Below are 20692 nucleotides of genomic sequence, written 5' to 3'. Positions count from 1 at the left end.
AGCACCAAGAGTTTGGTATAGCAGGATCGATGGCTACCTAGCTAGCCTTGGATTTGAAAGAAGCATCAGTGAACCTACCTTGTATGTGAAGAAGCAAGGTAGTGAAACTCAACTAATAGTGTTCCTATACGTTGATAACCTGCTAGTAACTGGAGGAGATCATGAAATGCTAGCTGATTTCAAAGCCAAGATGGAACACATGTTCGAGATGTCAGATTTGGGGCAAATGTCTTACTTCCTTGGTATGGAAGCGACTCAAACACAACATGGAATCTTCCTAAGTCAGAAGGCTTTTGTCTCCAAGATTCTGAACAAATTCTCCATGCAAAATTGTAAGGCATCAAACACACAAGTTGCCATTAGAGAGAAACTATCGAGCCAAGGTGACTTTGAGCAGGTTAGTGAATCTGTCTATAGGAGCTTGGTAGGTTGTTTGCGATATCTTACTGCCACTAGACCAGACATCATGTTTATTGTGAGTCTGCTATCTAGATTCATGCATTGCTGCAATGAAAATCACTTTCAACCTACCAAAAGAGTTCTCAGGTACATCAAAGGTACATTGAGCTATGGAATGCTATTTAGCAAAGCTAAAAATACGAAAGTGGTTGGTTATGCTGATAATGATTGGGTTGGATCGATAGATAACATGAAGAGTACATCAAGGTATGTTTTTACTTTTGGATAAGCCATTTTTTGCTGGAATTCGAAGAAGCAAAATGTTGTTGCTCAATCAACTACTGAAGCAGAATATGTAGCAGCTGCTATTGCTGTCAATCAAGCCATTTGGATAAGAAAAATCATGGCTGACTTGAATCTACACCAAGGGAAGCGACAGAGATCAATTGTGACAACCAATCTGCTGTTGCAATTGCAAAGAATTCAGTATTCCATGGAAGAATGAAACACTTCAAGATCAAATTTCACTTTGTTAGAGAGATGGAGCAAGCTCAAGAAGTGAAGCTAATTCATTGCAGTTCTAAAGAACAACTTGCTGATATCTTAACAAAGCCCATTAGTGCTCAAGGTTCGTGCATTTGAGAGCTAAAATGGGAGTATGCAGCATGCAAGCCAAGGAGGAGTGTTGAAGTTGGCCTGGATACCGCATTTACAGCACATAAAGTATGAACAAGCAGATCAAGCCGCACTTACAACACATGAAGTATGCATGCAGCTGCTGAAGCACATTACTGCTATTGTATTTCATTTCGTTTTGTTACCTTAAATATCGCTTTGTAATTTAGTCAGATTTGAACTAAATTGATATTGTTTTGATGTAATTAGGTACTGATAGATTGATAAATCAGTATACCTATGTGTGCAAGCAATGTTTTCATAAGTTCCAATGTTACTTAGTGATAGTAGGTAATGTTAGGTGACAATTTGTTTTGATTTGACCGGCTAAATGTCTGGTTTATGTATTGGCTTTGTGCCTTCAATCAATGTTAATGAAATCATTTTCAAAATTTCATCCAAAACTCTCTTTTCTTGTTTTTCATTTTCTTTGTTCCCAAGCCCGATTCTGTTTATTTCACCAGCAAACATACAGCATTGTTGCTCAAGCTCTGTTAACCTTCATCTATCATTCTCCAAATCCCAACAGGCAGAAACAGAGAAAATAAAGGCCAATTTACAACAAATGCTTTAAAGGCTGCCTCATGAATCAAAAAGGGATTACCTTGCTTTGACCCCTTTTCACTCTCCAAACCACCAGGAACAGTTATTACCGCTGCGAAGGTGATGGTGGCTATAAGTGCTGCCACTATTAAATGAGTATTTCTTATAGCCTCCAATCTTTTTATAGAAACATTTGGTAAGTGAAAGTGACGAACTGGTTCCTATGCCACTTGATCATTCTTGTTAAGAAATGGCTTAAAATTGGTAGTGGATTGTTGTTGTTGGTAGTGGGTTGTTGGTGGTAGTGGATTAGTGGATGGTTGTTGGTGTCCATTTTCAACCACAAATCTTTGCCAAAGTTTTGGACAATTATGTCCTTGAACTCTCTTATAAATAGAGAGGTTCATTAGCCATATTGATCATCCCAAACCAAGAGAGAGCAAAGCTTGTTCTTTGAAAGCTAGGATTTTAGCTTTCGGGTTTTCTATAGGGGTTGAGAGTTGTGAGGTTCTCGGGTTGTGTCTTGAGTGTAAAACACTTGTAATCTTCATCTTGTTATAGTGAAATTTCTTTTCGCCTCTGCCCGTGGACGTAGGCATTAAAGCCGAACCACGTAAATCCTTGTGTTCACTTTATTTTTCGTTCCGGTCAATTTACTTGTAGTCATATCGGAGTTCTCGAATCGATCCTTTCCGCAACAAATTGGTATCAGAGCGTAGTTGAAGGAGTGATAATATTTTCTGAATTGCCCTGTGACTGCAGCTTTGTCTGATCTTTCACATCAGGAAGAAAATATTATCATTCATTCAAAGGTTCCAAATTATGGCTACAAGTGTTTCATCGACTAAGTATGATGTCGAGAAATTTACCGGGAAAAATAGTTTCAGTTTATGGCGCATCAAGATGCGGGCAGTGCTGGTTCAACAAGGATTGCTAAAAGCATTGTCTGGTAAAGATAAATTACCAAGCACGCTTTCGGAAGAGCAAAAGGATGACATGCTAGAAAGAGCACATAGTGCTATTCTGCTATGTCTAGGAGATGAAGTGCTACGAGAAGTAGCGGATGAGAAAACCGCGTCCGGTTTGTGGCTCCGGTTAGAGAGCAAGTACATGACGAAGTCATTGACGAACCGGCTCTACCTCAAGCAAAGACTCTATGCCCTGAAGATGGAAGAAGGTACACCTGTTTCCCAGCACCTGGATAAATTCAATTCCATTATCATGGATTTGAATAATATCGATAACAAAATCGATGATGAGGACCAAGCAATAATTGTTTTGTGTTCTTTGCCTCCCTCGTATGAGAATTTTGTTGATACAATGATGTACGGTCGTGATGACCTGACTCTAGAGGAGGTGAAAAATGCCTTAAGTTCCAGTGAGTTGAGGAAGAAAATCACTGGTAAGGTGGTCGAAAACAATGAAGGCGAAGGCTTGGTTGCTCGAGGAAGATCCAAGGCAAAGGGTGGAAGTTCAAGTAAAAGCCATCCTAGATCGCAGTCCAAGAAGAGAATACAGTGCTACTACTGTAAGAAGTACGGGCACATGAAGGTAGATTGTCCGAAAAGGAAGGAGAAATCAGAATCACAGGAGCAACAAAATGATCGTGCGAATGTAGCTGATGCAGATTCTTCAAGTGATGCCGAGATCGTTCTTGCAGTATCCGACTCTTACGCTGGTGGGAGATGGATTCTTGATACGGGAGCTACATTTCATATAAGTACTTCGAAAGATGCATTCTCAACATACGAGAAGCATTCTGGTTCAGTACTAATGGGAAATGACCACGCATGTCAAGTCATGGGGATTGGCACAGTTCGTATAAAGATGTTTGACGGTATTGTTAGAACTCTAACTGATGTTCGGCACATTCCAGAAATGAAGAAAAATTTGATCTCTTTGAGTACGTTGGACAAGAAAGGCTTTCGGTACTCTGCTGAAGGTGGAGTTCTCAAGGTATTCTCGGGTGCTTTGACTGTGATACGTGGTAATTTGGAGCGGGGCCTTTACTTCCTCGATGGTTCCTCGGTTACAGGTGTTGCGGGAGTGTCATCATCAGATGATCTAGATTCTGACACCATGAAGTTATGGCATATGCGGCTCGGGCATATGAGCGAGAGAGGCTTATCGGTGCTAAGCAAACGAGGATTATTGTCTGGGCAGTGTACAGGAAAGTTGAATTTCTGTGAGCACTGCGTCTTCGGTAAGCAGACTCGGGTAAAGTTCAGCACTGGGATTCACAAGACAAAAGGCACAGTGGATTACTTCCATTCTGACCTTTGGGGGCCTTCTCCGACAATTTCTAAAGGTGGTTACAGATATCTGCTTACCTTTATCGATGATTACTCGAGAAAGGTTTGGGTGTATTTTCTGAAGAGCAAGTATGAGGTTCTCATCAACTTCAAGCAATTTAAAGCTTTGATCGAAAATCAAACAGGAAAGAAGATCAAGCGATTCCGGACGGATAATGGCTTGGAGTTTTGCTCAGGTGAATTCAATGAGTTCTGCAAAAATGAAGGAATAGTGAGACACCGCACTGTTCGTCGAACACCACAACAAAATGGAGTTGCAGAACGCATGAATAGAACTCTCTTGGAGCGAGCTCGTTGCATGCGATCAAATGCTGGGCTCGGTGAAGAATTTTGGGCTGAAGCTGTTAATACTGCTTGTTATTTGGTTAACAGATCTCCGTCAACAGCTATTGAGCTGAAGACTCCTGAGGAAGTATGGTCTGGTTCTCCTGCTAATTACTCTGGTTTAAGAGTGTTTGGCTGCCCTGCGTATGCTCATGTAAATGAGGGAAAACTCAAACCGAGGGCGAAGAAATGCATATTTCTTGGATACGGCCAAGGGGTGAAAGGATACAGGTTGTGGTGTCCTGATCCGGTTTCGTCCAAGTTCATCATCAGCAGAGATGTGACTTTTGATGAGTCATCCATGCTTCGATCCACCACAAATTCCCGGGAAAAGGAGGAGTCAGATAGAATGGGAGATCACGGTGTTGAGAAGCAGGTGGAGTGTCAGGTGGACGCTCCAATTCCTACGGAAGGTACTTCAGTCCAGGATGATCAAGTTGAGGTGCAAGATTCCGATGAAGATGAGTCACCTCAAGAAAAACCATATAGCATTGCCACTGGAAGAACGAAGAGACAAATCAAACCAAATCCGCGTTACGCTAATCTGGTGTCTTTCGCGCTCAGTGTGGCGGAGTCCATTGGTATAGAACCTTCCAGTTATAATGAGGCTGTCACGTGTGATGAGTCGGCACAGTGGGCAATTGCTATGAGTGAGGAGATAGAATCTCTTCACAAGAACCATACTTGGGAGTTGGTTAAGCCGCCAAGTAACCAGAAGATAGTTGGTTGCAAATGGGTCTTCAAGAAAAAGGAAGGCATCCTAGGGGTTGAAGCAACTAGATTCAAGGCACGATTGGTTGCTAAAGGCTTCACTCAGAAAGAGGGGATTGACTACAATGAAGTTTTCTCCCCAGTCGTAAAGCATTCTTCCATTCGTGTATTACTTGCCATGGTGGCCAAGTCTGATCTAGAACTTGAGCAGCTTGACGTAAAAACGGCGTTCTTGCATGGTGAGCTCGAGGAAACAATCTACATGCGTCAACCAGAGGGTTTTACAGTTCCTGGTAAAGAAGACCATGTCTGTCTATTAAAGAAGTCTTTATATGGATTGAAACAATCCCCAAGGCAGTGGTACAAGCGGTTTGATAGCTTCATGATTCAGCATGGTTACACAAGATGTGACTATGATGCTTGTGTCTATCATCGGAAGCTCTCAGATGGTTCGCACATTTATTTGTTGCTGTATGTTGATGACATGTTAATTGCTTCCAAAAACATGTCGGAAATCAACAAGTTAAAGTCGCAGTTGAGTGGTGAGTTCGAGATGAAGGATCTGGGTGCTGCCAAGAAAATTTTGGGCATGGATATTCACAGAGATCGCAAGGCGGGCAAGCTTCGTGTGTCGCAGAAGAACTACATTGAAAAGGTTCTTCAACGCTTCGGCATGGATAAAGCGAAAACTGTGAGTACTCCGTTGGCACCACATTTCAAACTCTCTGCAGAGTTGTCACCACAATCTGATGAAGAAAAGCAGCAAATGTCTCACATTCCATACTCGAGTGCAGTTGGAAGCGTGATGTATGCAATGGTTTGCACTCGTCCAGACATTTCACATGCAGTTAGTGTGGTCAGCAGATACATGAGTTGTCCTGGCAAGGAACACTGGCAGGCCGTGAAATGGATTCTCAGGTACTTGAGAGGTTCTGCAGATTTATGCTTGGTATATGATCAGAGTGACTGCACTAGCAGTGTCACGGGCTATGTGGACTCTGATTATGCTGGAGATCTGGACAAAAGAAGATCTCTGACGGGTTATGTTTTCACTTATTCTGGAGGAGCCATTAGTTGGAAAGCTGTGTTACAGTCTACCGTAGCCTTATCTACGACTGAGGCGGAATATATGGCGTTAGCAGAAGCAGTGAAAGAAGCATTGTGGATGAAAGGTCTAGTAAGCAGTTTGGGTTTACAACAGGATTTCACTGTTGTATTTTGCGATAGCCAGAGTGCCATACATCTGACTAAAAATCAGATGTTTCATGAACGGACCAAACACATTGATGTCAGATATCATTTTGTTCGGGAACATGTTACGCAAGGTGACATTGTTATCAGCAAGGTTGCTACCGAGAAGAATCCTGCAGATATGTTAACTAAGGTGATCCCTGCATATAAGTTCAAGCATTGCTTGGACTTGATAGGTATTCGGGATTGATTAGCGCCAGAGAGGCGTTTGGAAGAGGTGATCCAGTTCGAGGAATTCACTATGATGTTCAGCTTGGTAAATTTCAAGCCAAGGTGGAGATTTGTTAAGAAATGGCTTAAAATTGGTAGTGGATTGTTGTTGTTGGTAGTGGGTTGTTGGTGGTAGTGGATTAGTGGATGGTTGTTGGTGTCCATTTTCAACCACAAATCTTTGCCAAAGTTTTGGACAATTATGTCCTTGAACTCTCTTATAAATAGAGAGGTTCATTAGCCATATTGATCATCCCAAACCAAGAGAGAGCAAAGCTTGTTCTTTGAAAGCTAGGATTTTAGCTTTCGGGTTTTCTATAGGGGTTGAGAGTTGTGAGGTTCTCGGGTTGTGTCTTGAGTGTAAAACACTTGTAATCTTCATCTTGTTATAGTGAAATTTCTTTTCGCCTCTGCCCGTGGACGTAGGCATTAAAGCCGAACCACGTAAATCCTTGTGTTCACTTTATTTTTCGTTCCGGTCAATTTACTTGTAGTCATATCGGAGTTCTCGAATCGATCCTTTCCGCAACAATTCTCAATTTCTTCCAACAAATCTTTGATTTGCTTCTGTCATGCCACCCACATTAACCGATTGTATTATAGGTTTATTAAATATGTTAACTCAAAACTTAAATATTAATAAAACAGTAGCCATGGAAATGCAAAACCATTAGATTTTACAGGCACCTTCCAACTCCGTTAGATTTCTAACTGATCCATATACAATCTCAACACCACCACGCTTAAAAACAGAACTCCCTGATGGGAAGACAGTCTTTAAAAGCCGTATAATGAAGTAAATTCAAACCTTTATTGTCCACTTTTTCGCAACAATCTGGACATAAAGAGAGAATCTTTGCCCTTGTTCCACCATTACCTTCCCTGGCTGCCATAAGAAGGGGTGTCATCCCCCTCTTTTTATCACCTATATAGGCAGCTGACACATCCCTTTTTAACAGTTCTTCCACAACTGATAATCTAGAACCCAAGTGTGCAGCATAATGAAGAGGGGTGTGTCCATCTTCATCTCTTTCCTTTGTCAAATTCCCCTTCTTCTCTAATATTATCCTTATTGCCTCTAAATCCAAGCAAAAAAAAAATGTCAATAGACCTGTTCTTTATTTATTTCAAATTAAAAAAAAATGGAACTAACTCAACAACATACCTGCATCTCCAGCCATAGCTGCTGCATGCAAAGCTGTTCTACCGTGGGGGCCGCCATGAGCTGCTGATTTTGATTTATCTAATATTACACTCAGCACGCCGCCGTCTCCTCTCTTAGCTGCAATATAAAGTGGAGTCTCCTGTTTTTTATTGGCAGAATACGGAAAATCAGGGACTTCAAACTCCAACAATGCTTTCACCACTTCAACATTGCCACACCCTGCTGCTTCATGTAAAGCCGTGTTGGATTCCTGATCCGCAATCCTCAGCATCTCCCTGACTGCACTTACTTGATCCATTCCCAGCTCTAAATCTCCATCTATAGCTTTTGCGCAGGACTTGATTAGAAGTTTCACAATAGCAGAATGTCCATACCTTGCTGCAACGTGCAAAGGAGTTTGACCTTTAGCATTCGTTTGGAATAGCAGTGACGGACACTTGCTGAGAATTTGTTCGATAAAATCTGATTTTTTTTCTCTTTTTATCATAGTAACGAATAAATTCAAAAACGGATAGGCTGGTACAAATCCTACGGAGAAGATTTTGATTATTGAGAATTTGACAGTCTCCTCGGTTGCCAAGTTAACATGGAGCACGTTGTCTTGGTTTGGGGTCTTTAGCTACTCAAGTTGAAGCCCCTGTTTATTATTGAATACTTCAATGTTTCCTTCTGCTGCTGCATTATATAGCGAAGCCTCCATGTGAGTGATGTTCTGTTCAGGCTCCCGAGGTTCCTTTTTTCTGGATCTATTTCTTCCTTGATAACACTAAACAGAATTTAATTAATTAGCTTGAAGCATTCCAAGCTCAAGAAAAAAAATCCTGCAAATCAGAAATTTACCAAATTCCTTTCCAGTTAGTTACTTGCTTGCATATGCCTGCATTCAAGTCACCTACGAATGAAAACTTTATATAGTTGAACACTTTAGTAAAAGTGGCATATTGGGTTGGAAGTGAGGTCAATAAAGTAGGAGTTTTTTATGGTGAGATTTGGTTTTAAGGAAACTGCAAAGAAGGAGAAGAATTAAAGAATAGAATGGAAGAAAATGGGGTCTACAGCTCTTCGTGGTCAAGTTAATGCTGCTCTATGTTCTTTTTTTATTCTAAGACTGTGTTTGGTAGCTCAGAAAACTGTTACACACTAAATTTTGGTCATGTTAGTTAATATTGACTCATTCAGACTAAACCCTATATTTTCTTTGAAGAAAAAAAATAGTATTCATTTATTTATAAATATTTTTATATTTTTATGTATTTTATAATTTTGTATATGTATTTTATAGAAAAAAAAATTAAATATATATTTTTAGTTTTTAAGTTTTTAAAAAAAAAATTAAGAATGAAGATTAAGTTAACATAATGTGTAAATCAAATTACTGGAATTTATAGAGATTGAAAGGCTAAATTTATTAATATGCCAATAAAAAAAGGTTGCATCAGCATTCTATTAATGATTGAATGAGGAATGACAAAAATATCAATTGTCCATAACGTTAGTGACTAAATTAGACTTTTTTTAAACATGAGTGACCAAACTAATAATGTGCTAATAATTAAATGACTATTTGTATAACTTACATTAAATGTTATTATCATATGATGACTTAATTGTAACGAAAAGAAAAGCAAATGGCCCTAAAACAAAGTTGCTAAAGATGATTAAAATACTAAAAATTGTTGAAAAGTAGACGCACCAAATCCATCATTTTTAGGAGTTTTTGATGGTGAAATTTGGGTTTAAGGAAACTGCAAAGAAGAAGAATGGAAGAAAATGCGGTGTACAGCTCTTTGCGGTGAAGTCAATGCTGCCCTATGTTGTTTATTAGGCCATAATCAAATTTAAGAGCAGGTGCTTAGCAGCTATAAGCCTTTGTGTTGTGGACAAGGCAGCCTTGAATTCCTTGCAGTGCGACATATATATTTTGATTACTTCCTATGCTGCTCAACACTTGGAACCACATTCCACTTTGGCTAGATATTGTTGTAAGTAATAATAATAATAATAAGCAGAGCAGATCAAACATAAAACGATGGCAACGTCCATGGGAATTTGACAAAGTTGGAAGGGCAGATGAAATACACTTCATCTCTTTTCGTTGTCAAATTCCATTATCGACGTCAATAATGATAGTAGAATAATTGCAAATCGATAAGAAAAGAAAAAAAATATAAATTTTATGTGAAAATCTTTTTGGAAATAATCATGGGGCAGGAGAAATTCACTAATATTGAAAAATGAATAAAACAAGAAGAGTTTCGACTACATCTATTTAAAGCTTGAAAAATCCTTCGTCCCCATAGATCTCCTTATATTGACTTTGTATTTTATTTAAAGTGACGAGATTTGGGTCATACAATCTCTAACAGTATAAACATCAAAATTATCATTTTTAAATTTATATATCACTAAATTATGACACACTTATGACGGTATACTAAATTTTAATTATAAAAAATTTGTCATATATGGATTTATCTATATGTAGTTTATCAATCTAATTCAAAGGTTAGGTAAGTATGGGTCAATCTGAATTTTTAATTTTAATTTTAATAATAAAAAATAATTAAAATTAGCAAATGGGGCCAAAACAAAGTTGTTAAAGATGATTAAAATACTAAATTGTTGGCCCGCCGCCAAGGCTATCGGAAGGTTATCATTGAATCGGAAAATGTGAGGGGCGATGGATATTTTAAAGAGGCGACTAATGACCAAGCTATTGGCAGATGGATTCCAATTTATGCATAAGAGACGGGAAGCTACTAAGATTGCAGACTTTATGGCGCCGCTGGGTCCTGATTTGGGAATTACTCTGCATTTTTTTGAAGAGCCATCACCTGGTGTTTTGGACCTGCTTACTTACCATGGAAACTAGTTTAGTCTTTGATTTGGTTTGTTTTGAAGCTTTTTGCTGCTACTTTTTTACTATCAAAAGAGAAAAATAAGACTAAATTGTTAGTATAATCATAAAGAGTTAATAGTGTTGTGTGAACCGGATACAAGTGAGTAAATTATTGTCGTAAAAAATACTTGTTCAATTCTCAATAAAGATTGAAAGGGTCACATATAATCCTGCTTAAAGCCCAATATATCACTACAAATATACTCTACAAAATATTGAGAAAAAAATAATAATAAAAACACCAAAATTTTGATGAGATTCAGCAAATTATGCCTACGTCCTTGAATATTACCAAATATATTATACTGCAAAAGATAAAATAGAAAATTACAAAAAAAAACAACAAATTTCGGGATAATCTAAAAGTGGAGAAACCACCTCTATTTATAATAGTACAAGCATTCCACAACCTTATATGTTTTAGACGTGTGATTGTTTTATTTCATCAAATAGACACTTTAGCAAATTTGGTAATTAATGTCCATTAACCTAATCATAAACTAGTATGAATCTCATGCTTCGCAAAGGGTTCATTATTTATTTGTATTAAATTATGCAGTACAATTTAAAGGACAATATACTTTAAGCATACTTTTATTTTTAGAACTTTAGACCCTCTATTTTTTTTAGATTTAAAATTTTAGGTCCAATCATTACTACTACTAAAATTCTTCTATTAAATTTGTTAGTGTGATATTTTGAAAATTAAAAAAAAATTACTTGGTAGTCATATAAAAATAAAAATAACATTGAAAATGTTTATATAGATTTTTCCTTTAGAACATTCATTCGAACTCGTCATGAATATTTTTTTCTTGGAATAGGATTCCTAAAAATATTGATGCCAACATTGTGTAAGGGCTAACTAATGACATTGTAAAAGAAGAATGATCAAATTATGTAAAAAATAATGTATATAAATTAAATCCCAAATTTTCACATTGTGTAAGGGCTAAAATTAAAATTTGATCATTTTCTTATAATATAAAAAAAAGTAAGGCAAACCTAAAAGAAATAATGAGTCACGTATTCATCTCTAAAACCCTTAAAACATTCAAATTATATATAATCATGAAATTTTTTAATCAAAAAATTAATTGTATTAACAATTTTGATTAATTAATAACGTTATAAAACTGTAGAATCAAATTAGATTAGGAATTAATGAAAATAACAACAAACAAAACGGAGGCTTAAACTCTTGTCGAGCTTCCTAACTTCTGGTCTTCATTAAACAAAACAAGAAACAATAACATTAATTGGATAAAATTCTCACTTTCTTAAAGAGTCTACGAAGAGTATACGGAGAAACATGAAAATTCTTATAAATAGGAATGAGATTTTATTTGAAAATTATATTAACAAATTCTACTTTCCTTCCTCCATCTTCAAATATTATTAGATTATTCTATAAAGTATTACCGTAAATTTTTTTTTTTAAATTGAGTTTCTTGTTATATATTGCTCAGTGCTTAGCGATTTATTTTCGTCAATGCAAAACACAAATAGTCATCGGCTTCATTGTATCCTTGAGATTAATTTACTCGAAACTCTTTTGCACACTAAACATAGGTGGAGGCGAATATAACCTTAAAAATAGCGACTTGATACACACTTTGAAGCCTTGTCTTATTTCTTTATTTGCTGTTCAAGTTTCGTTCGTGTGTTCGAAATTTTCCTCATCGAAAATTTGTACTAACAAAAACAACTTCTATCAATTTGTAATTTAAATGTATAGTTCATAATCCATGAAATCATGATGTAAGCTCTTCCTGTTAATTCTGATGCTGGAAAGTTTTCTAAGCTTCAGGTTGCATTTTAACAAATTGCAGACATTTTATCAAAATTATTAATATCAACAGCATACCTGCATCTCCAGCCATAGCTGCTATATAAAGTGGAGTCCAGGGATTCAAATAACGGAACGTTTTTAGAATAACAGCCGTTATATAGCGGTAGCGCCGCCGACCGAAACCGCTATTGCTGAAAATAACGGAGGGAAGCGGATTCACACCGATAACGGTGGATAGCGGCCGCAATTTAACGGATAACGGACAATTGCGGCAATAACGGGCCGCTATTCCCGTTATTTTCCGTTTCCGTAAATTAAAAAAAAATCAAGTGCTGTAGATGGACATGGATGATGATTCTGGTGAATGAAATATTGAAGTGAATAGTGAAAAGTGAGAAGAAAGACTGAATAATTGTACTTCATAATAAAACAAAAGACAAGGAATATATTCCCTCCCAACCTGCAATCAAAACAAAGTAAAGTAAAAGACTGAATCTGAAAGTCGATTAAAAAAATCAAAACTCACTCACACAACACAATACAAGGCAGTACTCAGTAAGTCAGACTCACAAACTCACATTTCACAGAATCACAAGCAAACGAAAAGGCAAAATATATTTCTTCATTCTCCATATTTCGGCAAGGCAAAAAACACAGCCACAGGGCACAAGCAGCAAGCAAAGCAATAGATCAAGTAAGTAGAGAAAACTAACCCAGTAAAGTACTTGCATGTCTTGAATCTGCAACATAGAGTGATTTTTGATATTTTTATCCCTAGATCTATATTCTACACAAAAAAGGGGGGGTTAAAATGTTTTCGGCGATTTCCGACCACCGTGCACGGCGGCACCGTCGCCGGTGATCGGCGGCTGCCACAGTGGCCGATGGCCGGATTCTGGGCAACGGCAGAGAAGAAAAATAATTGAGAGAAAAAGGCAAAAAAATTATTTGAAGAATGGCTGAAATGAAGATTCTGAAAATTTTTTCATTTAAATAGGCCTTCAAAACGACGCCGTTTTGGGCAGGCCACTCTGGCACCAAAACGACGCCGTTTCGGCCTAACCCGCGCACTTACCCGACCCGTTTCCTAGGATCCGCGTGTTTTTAACAGAAGGGTTAATTGCGCTTTTAGCCCTTCCTATTTTTTATTATTTACAATCAAGCTTATTTCTTTTTTAATTTTGTCCTATAATTTATTTCGTATTTCAATTTGGTCCACCTTGAAGCTGTGCGTTTTGAAGGATGGGGATTATTTCCCATTTGATCCATTTTTGTTATTTGTGCATTCAATTTGGTCCTTTTTCTTTTTATTTATTTCAGATTTGCCGCAAATTTATGTTTTAAGTTCGATTTAGTCCCTTTTTGTTATTTTTGCTATTTTATTATTAAATTAATTAATTTAATATTACTATTACTATTATTATTTTCCTTTTTTATTTTATTATTTATTTACTTGTTATTATTACCATATTATTAAAATTTAATTAGTTTTGCATTATTATTTCAATTATATTTCTTTTCATATTTATTTACCTAAATATTTTAAATACATTTATTTTATTATATCATTTTATTTATCTATATAGTATATCCTTTCATATAATTTTTAATTTTAAGATTTTTATTATTGTTATTATTATTATTAATACCATCATCATCATCATCATCATCATGATTATTATTATTATTATTATTTATTACCATTATTATTATTATTATTAAATTTTTTTACACAATATTTATTTATTTCTATAATATTAGGTCTTTACTTTAGCTTTAAATTTTGTTTACTTTTTTTGGTATTATATTGTTGATAATATAACTATATAAGTAATGAGTTGCTTATATTTCTAAATATAATTTTATTTTTCTTATATAAATAAAAATAAAGCATGCCACCACGTGAAGAGTTCCCGACTAAAGGATTGGAGGGTGCACCAAGTAATGATATAGGTTGGCACTTTGGAACTCTAGTGCCAAATGCGAGAGGAAGTATCGTATGTAAACTTTGTGGTAAAGTTGTGAAAGGAGGAATAACACGATTTAAAGAGCACATTGCTCATAAAACCGGCAATGTTGCACCATGCCCTAATGTTACTGGTATGTGATACTTTATTATTATTATTAAATGTTATTGTAAATTTATCAATAAAGATTATATATAATTGATAATAATATAAAGTGTGAATTATTTTTATTTTATTAACAGGTGTCATTAGAGAAAGTATGATGAATGTACTAAAAGAAAGCAACACAAAGAAAATAGACAAAAAGAGGAGAAAAGATGAATTCTTATCTCAATTAACAGAAGAGGAGGATGAGCATGAGGGATTCATTGATGAGATTTCTGCTATAAGGCAAGCAACTCGAGAAAGTATCCAATCACAACACGAGTGGCATAGAAGGGAAGAATTCAGACGAAGTACTGGTGGTTGGGATAACATTTATGAAGAAGGGCGATCTTCTCATGGATCAGCTAGAGAACATAATAGAGAAAGAACAAGTAAATCTATTCCAGGTGAGTCTGAGTTTACCTTAAGGGGAGCTATACCTGAATTGGTTAGAAGCAAAAGTTCAAAGCAACCAAAGGTCAATGACTCTTTTTTAAAGAGTTTTCGAAGGAAGATAGGTGAAGCGGTATCTAAATTTATAATATATGAAAGACTTCCTTTTCAATTAGCAAGCTCTCCATGGTTGTATAACTTAATTCAAGTGGCAACAGAAGTTGGACAAGGTGTAAAGCTCCCAACACCTTATGAGGTTTCAGATGTGTATTTGGAGTCAGAGTATCAACGAGTTCATGATTGGGTAAATGTACTAAAGACTCATTGGAAAGAATTGGGTGCAACTCTAATGTGTGATGGTTGGACCAACAGTTTGAATCAAATGCACATCATTAATTTCCTTGTTTATTGCAGTAAAGGAACCATTTTTTGGAAATCGGTAGATGTCTCAAGTGTCCGTAGTAGAGATGCTGAATTCTACTACCGTTTGTTAGATTCAGTTGTAGAAGAAATTGGAGAAAATTACATTGTCCAAATAGTGACTGATAATGAGGCAGCAATGAAAGCTGCTGGAAAAAAGTTAATGTTGAAAAGACAACATCTATATTGGACCTCATGTGCAGCTCACTGTTTAGATTTATGCCTTGAAGATATTGGGAAAAAGCCCAGTGTAGCAAAAGTGTTAGATGAGGCAAAGAAAGTGACTTGCTTTATATACAATTACATTTGGACTGTTGATTTGATGAAGAAGTATACACAAGGGAAACAAATACTTCGACCCGCTCTTACTCGATTTGCAACTCATTTCATTCAACTTGAAGAGATAACAAGACAAAAGCAAGGTTTGAGAGAAATGTTTAATTCAAAGGTCAGTATTTTATAATTAGTTAATATAATTACTTAAATATAGTAACCTTTAGTGATTTTATTAGTTCCAAATAATTTAAATTATATTATTTTAAAATTTTTCTTATGAATATATAGGAATTTAAAGAATCAAAATGGGGAAAGCAAAAGTCAGGGCCTGCTTATGAAGCCAAAAAAATTGTTTTGGGAAAAGATTTTTGGAAAAAAGCCAATGACCTCATAAAAGTTTATGAGCCCTTAGTAAGAGTATTGAGACTTGTGGATAGCGATGAAAAACCAATGATGGGCTTTATTTATGAGGCTATTGATAGGGCTAAACGAGCAATTCAACAAAATTGTCGATATTTCACAGAGTATGAAAAGATTATTGACAATAGATGGAATTTTATGCATTCCGACTTGCATTCAGCTGGTAAGATAAAATATTTCATATAATTAAGAACTATTTTTATATTTTATTATTTTAAGCTTTAGATTATTATTATTTGATGATATTATTATAAATTATACTTAGGTTATTTTCTCAACCCTCAATTTCAATTTGGGGTGGAGCATTCTGAGAATGTATTAATAGAAACATTAGAAGGTACACGATCAGTAATTGAAAGATTAGAACCTTCTATGGATACTCAAGTCAAAATGGTTAATCAGGTTAGATTCAACTACTATTATTTGTAACTTAGTTAAATAATTTGAAATAGAATTTTTATTTTTATTTTTACTCTATCTTTTATTTATGCAGTTGTTATTATTTAGAGATAAACATGAGACATTCGGTACTCCACAAGCACAAAGAGCTTGGAAGCAAATGAATCCGGGTAAACAGTTAATTAAATTATTTAATTTAATTTATATTATTTAATTATATTGTACATTTTAAAGTTATTTTGAAATTTAAATAATATTATGCAGCTGAGTGGTGGATGATATATGGCACATGTGTTCCCGAATTACAAAAATTAGCAATTAAAGTGCTTAGTCAAACAACTTCAGCATCAAATTGCGAACGAAATTGGAGCACATTTAGTTATATTCACACCAAGGCAAGAAATAGGTTAAAGTATAAAAAACTTGAAAAACTAGTGTTTACCTATTATAATATGAGGCTTAAGATGAGGCATCAACAAAGAATGAGCACTGATGATATAAATGTTAGTTTTAATCCTATCAGCCTTGATTATATCTTTGAAGATGTTGATCCGCTATCAGAATGGCTTCATGAGAAAGAGAATCCATTGTTAGATGGTGAAAATGCCGGTGTGTTGCCTGTGGATACCTCTGATGATGAAATGGATGTTGATCAATCGCAACAACAAATTTTGTCTCATTCAAGTTCTAGTTCAACTCCAAGTCAGAGTGGCGATGGACCCGATGGTGGTGGTTTAAGTCCAATTGATGAGGATGACGGATATAGTGGTGATAGAGGTGAAATTAGGTCTTCTAGTCAGTATGGAGGAGAATATGAGGGTGGTACCACTGGTGGACATTTTCGTGACAGATCAGAGTTTGATGGAAATATGTTTCCTGAACCTAGGAGAGATAGAAGTGAACCTAGAGCTCCATCAACGGGAAAAGGCAAGAAGCATACTTCTATAGGCTCTTCATCTGGTAGTGGTAGAGATCGAGTTCTAGTAACCTTGGGTATAGTGATTCATCTACTAGCACTCAAGGTTTTTATCCACCAGAACAACCTTCACATGGTTATCCACAACCATATGGTTATTATCCACCATTTCCTAATTATGGTGTGCCATACCAGCCTCAAATGTATCCTCCTCCACCAATGTATCACCCACCTCCACCTTTCATGTATCATCCTCCTCAAATATATCCTCCATATCAATTGAATGAAAACCAAGGTGAAAATGTTGCTTTTTTTGGATATATTTTTGGACAAAGGCCAAGAGAATCAAGTCAAGAACGCTCCCAAAGTGAAGGTGAAGGATTTGATCTTCCTCGTCATTCCACTAATTGGTGAAAACTAAATCGTGCCACTATCATTATTTGTAAGGTATGTTTTTTTTAAAGAAATCCTTTGTTATTGTTCTTAATTTTGATGATATTAAAACATTTAAAATAATATATATCTTTAGATAAATGAATGAAGTATATTTTATGAAAAGATAATGAAGAATCGAAGCATGTTAAATTATATATGAAAGTAGAATGAGATGAGAATAAGTGGTAGGAAATAGGAATAATTAATGAGAATCTATTCATTAATTTATCTATTCCTTTTTTCCTTTTGCAGCGTATTTATATCTTCACTATCTTCAAAGCTGTCAAGAAATATTGAAGACATCTCTCATGTATGAATTCTCAATTCTTTTATTTATAAAAACTTTCAAACTTATTAAATATGATAAATGTTTAATATTTCTTTTTTTTTACTTTGTTATTAGTTAATATAACATTCTTAGAAAATTCGTAAATAAATATAAGAATAATTAATGATTATAAAAGTTGTGTTCTCATGTCATATTAATAAAGGTTCATAAGTGTTAGAAAACACTCTAAAAATCATTAAAAGTGACTTTTTATAATTATAATTATAATTACTATGTTTTACAGTAAGTTGTGCGAATTTGAAAAAAATTCACGACCGCGATACCCGCAGTGACCGCAATAGCGTCCGTTATGTCCGCGACCGCGACAAACGCGACGCGACCGAAAACGCGACCGCGACCGCAATTTAAATCCCTGGTGGAGTCTCCTGTTTTTTGTTGGCAGAATACGGAAAATCAGGGTCTTCAAACTCCAACAATGCTTTCACCACTTCGACAATGCCACAGTACCAGGGATTTAAATAACGGTCCGTTACCGAAATAGCGGCCGTTATATAGTGGTAGCGGCGCCGTCCGAAACCGCAATTGCTGAAAATAGCGGTGAGAAGCGGAGTCACACCGATAACGGTGGATCACGGCCGCAATTTAACGGGTAACGGCCAATTGCGGCAATAACGGGCCGCTATTCCCGTTATTTTCCGTTAACAGCAAATTAAAAAAAATCATCCCCTCTAAACAAAAATCAACAGAAACACTGAAACACAGTTCAATCAAAAAAAGGAAAAAGAACAAAGAACAAAGAAGACAACAGGAAAAAGAACAAAAAACAAAAAAGAGGAGGTATGCCTGGAAATGGAGCTCCCTGAGGGCCTGAGTATGCTGGAGAACAAAGAAGATACGATTGGCTATGTGAACTAGACTAGAAAGCACCAGGAGAGGAAGAACGGAAGGAAGAAAGCTTCAAAACAATAAGAAAATGGAACGGTTCGGAAGGAAAAGTTTTGAAAAAGGAAATGGTCAAATTGAAAATGAAATGATGGATTATGGGAAGAAGAGAGGGCAGATTTCAGCTGATTGGGCAAGGAATCGGTGCCTTTTTTTAGGATTATATCTAGATTTTTTTACTTTAAAAATATCTAGATTTTTTTACTTTTGGCCATCTGCTTTGGGCCTTTTTAGAATTATAAGTGTGCAGTTTTTATAATTTTGTTTTATTAATAAAAGCCTAATATAATGTTATTAAAAAAAAAGAAGTCCAAATAAATAGCAAAAAGCAATCAAAGTCTAAATATTTAAAACTCTAAAAATCATAAAAAATGACTTTTTATAATTATAATTATAATTCCTATATTTTATAATAAGTTGTACGAATTTTAAAAAAATTCACGACCGTGATACCCGCAGTAATCGCAATAGCGTCCGTTATGTCTGCAACCGCGACAAACGCGACGCGACCGAAAATACGACCGCGACCGCAATTTAAATCCCTGTGCCACACCGTGCTGCTTCATGTAAAGCGGTGTTGGATTCCTGATCCCTAATCCTCAGCATCTCCCTCGCTGCATTTACTCAATCCATTCCCAGCTTCTCTAAATCTCCATCTCTAGCTTTTGCGCAAGACTTATTAGAAGTTTCACAATAGCAGAATGCCCATACCTTGCTGCAAGGTGCGAAGGAGTTTGACCTTTAGCATTCGTTTGGAGTAGCAGTGACGGACACTTGCTGAGAATTTGTTCCATAAAATCTGATCTCGTTTCTCTTTTTATCATAGGAATGGAAAAACTCGTAAACGGTGAGATAACACTATTTATCCGGCACGTCAAGAAATAATTTAAAAATTATAAAAAATTTAAAAGTTGAAAAAGTTAACATGAAGTTCATGCCAACTTTCACGCGAACTACTATATTTAAAATTTTAATATTTTAGTGTAAAAACGATAATTAAATAGTTTTTAAAAGTAAATGATCAAATTTGACTCTTTTTAAAAAATTAAACGCTAAATTTAATTACGAAAAATGTCAAATTAGTAAATTTATTATTATGTATAAAATTCTTATTACTTCCTATATATTTCAACACTTCCCATGGTGCTTAACAGTTGGAATCACATGGACTTTCGGTTTAATACAGAGATATTTTTTTGGGGGGGGGGGGGAATGAAGTTGTTAATAAATATATTTGCATATGTAATTGCCTGGCATCTACAGCCATAACTGCTGCATGCAAAATTGTTCTATCATGAGGGCCTCCATGAGCTCTTCGTTTTATTGTCTCACACAATATGAGTACTTTTTAGTACAACATCTTCACGAGAGCTAGGTATTGTTGTATGTAATATAAACAAAGAAGGCAGGGCAAATGAAACATGAATCGGTACCAAGTCTATGGGAAGGTTTTAAAACCACATAACAACTTGTGCTAAAAGCAATCACCATCACAACCACTGCACAATCAAGGAGATTAGAAACATAAAAGAAGATCCAGGATCCCAAACTGGATGGAGAGGGCAGAAACAGAGAATAAAGGCCAATGCATTTGTTGAAGGCTGCCTCATCAATCAGAAAAGGATTGCCCTGCTCTGATCCTTTTTCACTATTCAAACCACCAGGTAGAGTTATTGCTGCTGTAAATCCAAAGTCACCTTTCAACTTCATTAGATTTCTTATTGATCCATATGCAGCCATAGTACCACCAGTCATGAAAAGAGAATGACTTAATTGTAGGAACGGTCTCTAAAAGCCAAATAATGAAGTA

General features: G+C 35.8%; 2 protein-coding genes and 2 long non-coding RNA genes across 4 annotated transcripts; 3 read left to right on the top strand and 1 right to left on the bottom strand.

The window, feature by feature from the left end:
* Nucleotides 1-1568: 1568 nt before the first annotated feature.
* On the bottom strand, nt 1569-8077 carry LOC107911535 (ankyrin-2). The gene is made up of 4 exons (XM_041091468.1): nt 7591-8077; nt 7303-7503; nt 7113-7184; nt 1569-1762 (listed from the first exon to the last, which is right to left on the bottom strand). Exons 1-4 carry the CDS (start codon nt 8075-8077, stop codon nt 1569-1571), a joined length of 954 nt encoding a protein of 317 aa, XP_040947402.1.
* A 4874-nt stretch (nt 8078-12951) lies between these two features.
* Nucleotides 12952-14618, top strand: LOC121215993 (uncharacterized). The gene is made up of 3 exons (XR_005911973.1): nt 12952-12975; nt 14173-14381; nt 14491-14618. It is a non-coding gene; the product is annotated as an uncharacterized lncRNA (long non-coding RNA).
* A 7-nt stretch (nt 14619-14625) lies between these two features.
* LOC121216149 (uncharacterized) lies at nt 14626-17248 on the top strand. Its single transcript, XM_041091467.1, has 4 exons — nt 14626-15653; nt 15770-16064; nt 16844-17122; nt 17187-17248. Exons 1-4 carry the CDS (start codon nt 15135-15137, stop codon nt 17246-17248), a joined length of 1155 nt encoding a protein of 384 aa, XP_040947401.1. The 5' UTR covers nt 14626-15134.
* Nucleotides 17249-17275: 27 nt separating this feature from the next.
* Nucleotides 17276-18032, top strand: LOC107896153 (uncharacterized). The gene is made up of 2 exons (XR_001683618.2): nt 17276-17663; nt 17904-18032. It is a non-coding gene; the product is annotated as an uncharacterized lncRNA (long non-coding RNA).
* Nucleotides 18033-20692: the final 2660 nt, after the last annotated feature.

This window comes from Gossypium hirsutum, chromosome D04 (genome assembly GCF_007990345.1).
Source record: "Gossypium hirsutum isolate 1008001.06 chromosome D04, Gossypium_hirsutum_v2.1, whole genome shotgun sequence".
NCBI classification, from domain to species: domain Eukaryota; kingdom Viridiplantae; phylum Streptophyta; class Magnoliopsida; order Malvales; family Malvaceae; genus Gossypium; species Gossypium hirsutum.
This window is presented reverse-complemented; position numbering and strand designations above follow the sequence as displayed.

What these genes read in the sequence shown, in the direction of transcription:
- LOC107911535 (XM_041091468.1), bottom strand. Translation starts at nt 8,077, where the DNA reads ATGATAAAAAGAGAAAAAAAATCAGATTTTATCGAACAAATTCTCAGC. An exon ending in AGCTATGGCTGGAGATGCAG is followed by an intron (nt 7,504 to 7,590) that starts GTATGTTGTTGA and finishes GCTTGGATTTAG; the next exon opens with AGGCAATAAGGATAATATTA. An exon ending in TCTTATGGCAGCCAGGGAAG is followed by an intron (nt 7,185 to 7,302) that starts GTAATGGTGGAA and finishes TCTTCCCATCAG; the next exon opens with GGAGTTCTGTTTTTAAGCGT.
- LOC121216149 (XM_041091467.1), top strand. Translation starts at nt 15,135, where the DNA reads ATGTGTGATGGTTGGACCAACAGTTTGAATCAAATGCACATCATTAAT. An exon ending in GAGAAATGTTTAATTCAAAG is followed by an intron (nt 15,654 to 15,769) that starts GTCAGTATTTTA and finishes ATGAATATATAG; the next exon opens with GAATTTAAAGAATCAAAATG. An exon ending in TTCCGACTTGCATTCAGCTG is followed by an intron (nt 16,065 to 16,843) that starts GTAAGATAAAAT and finishes ATATCTTTGAAG; the next exon opens with ATGTTGATCCGCTATCAGAA.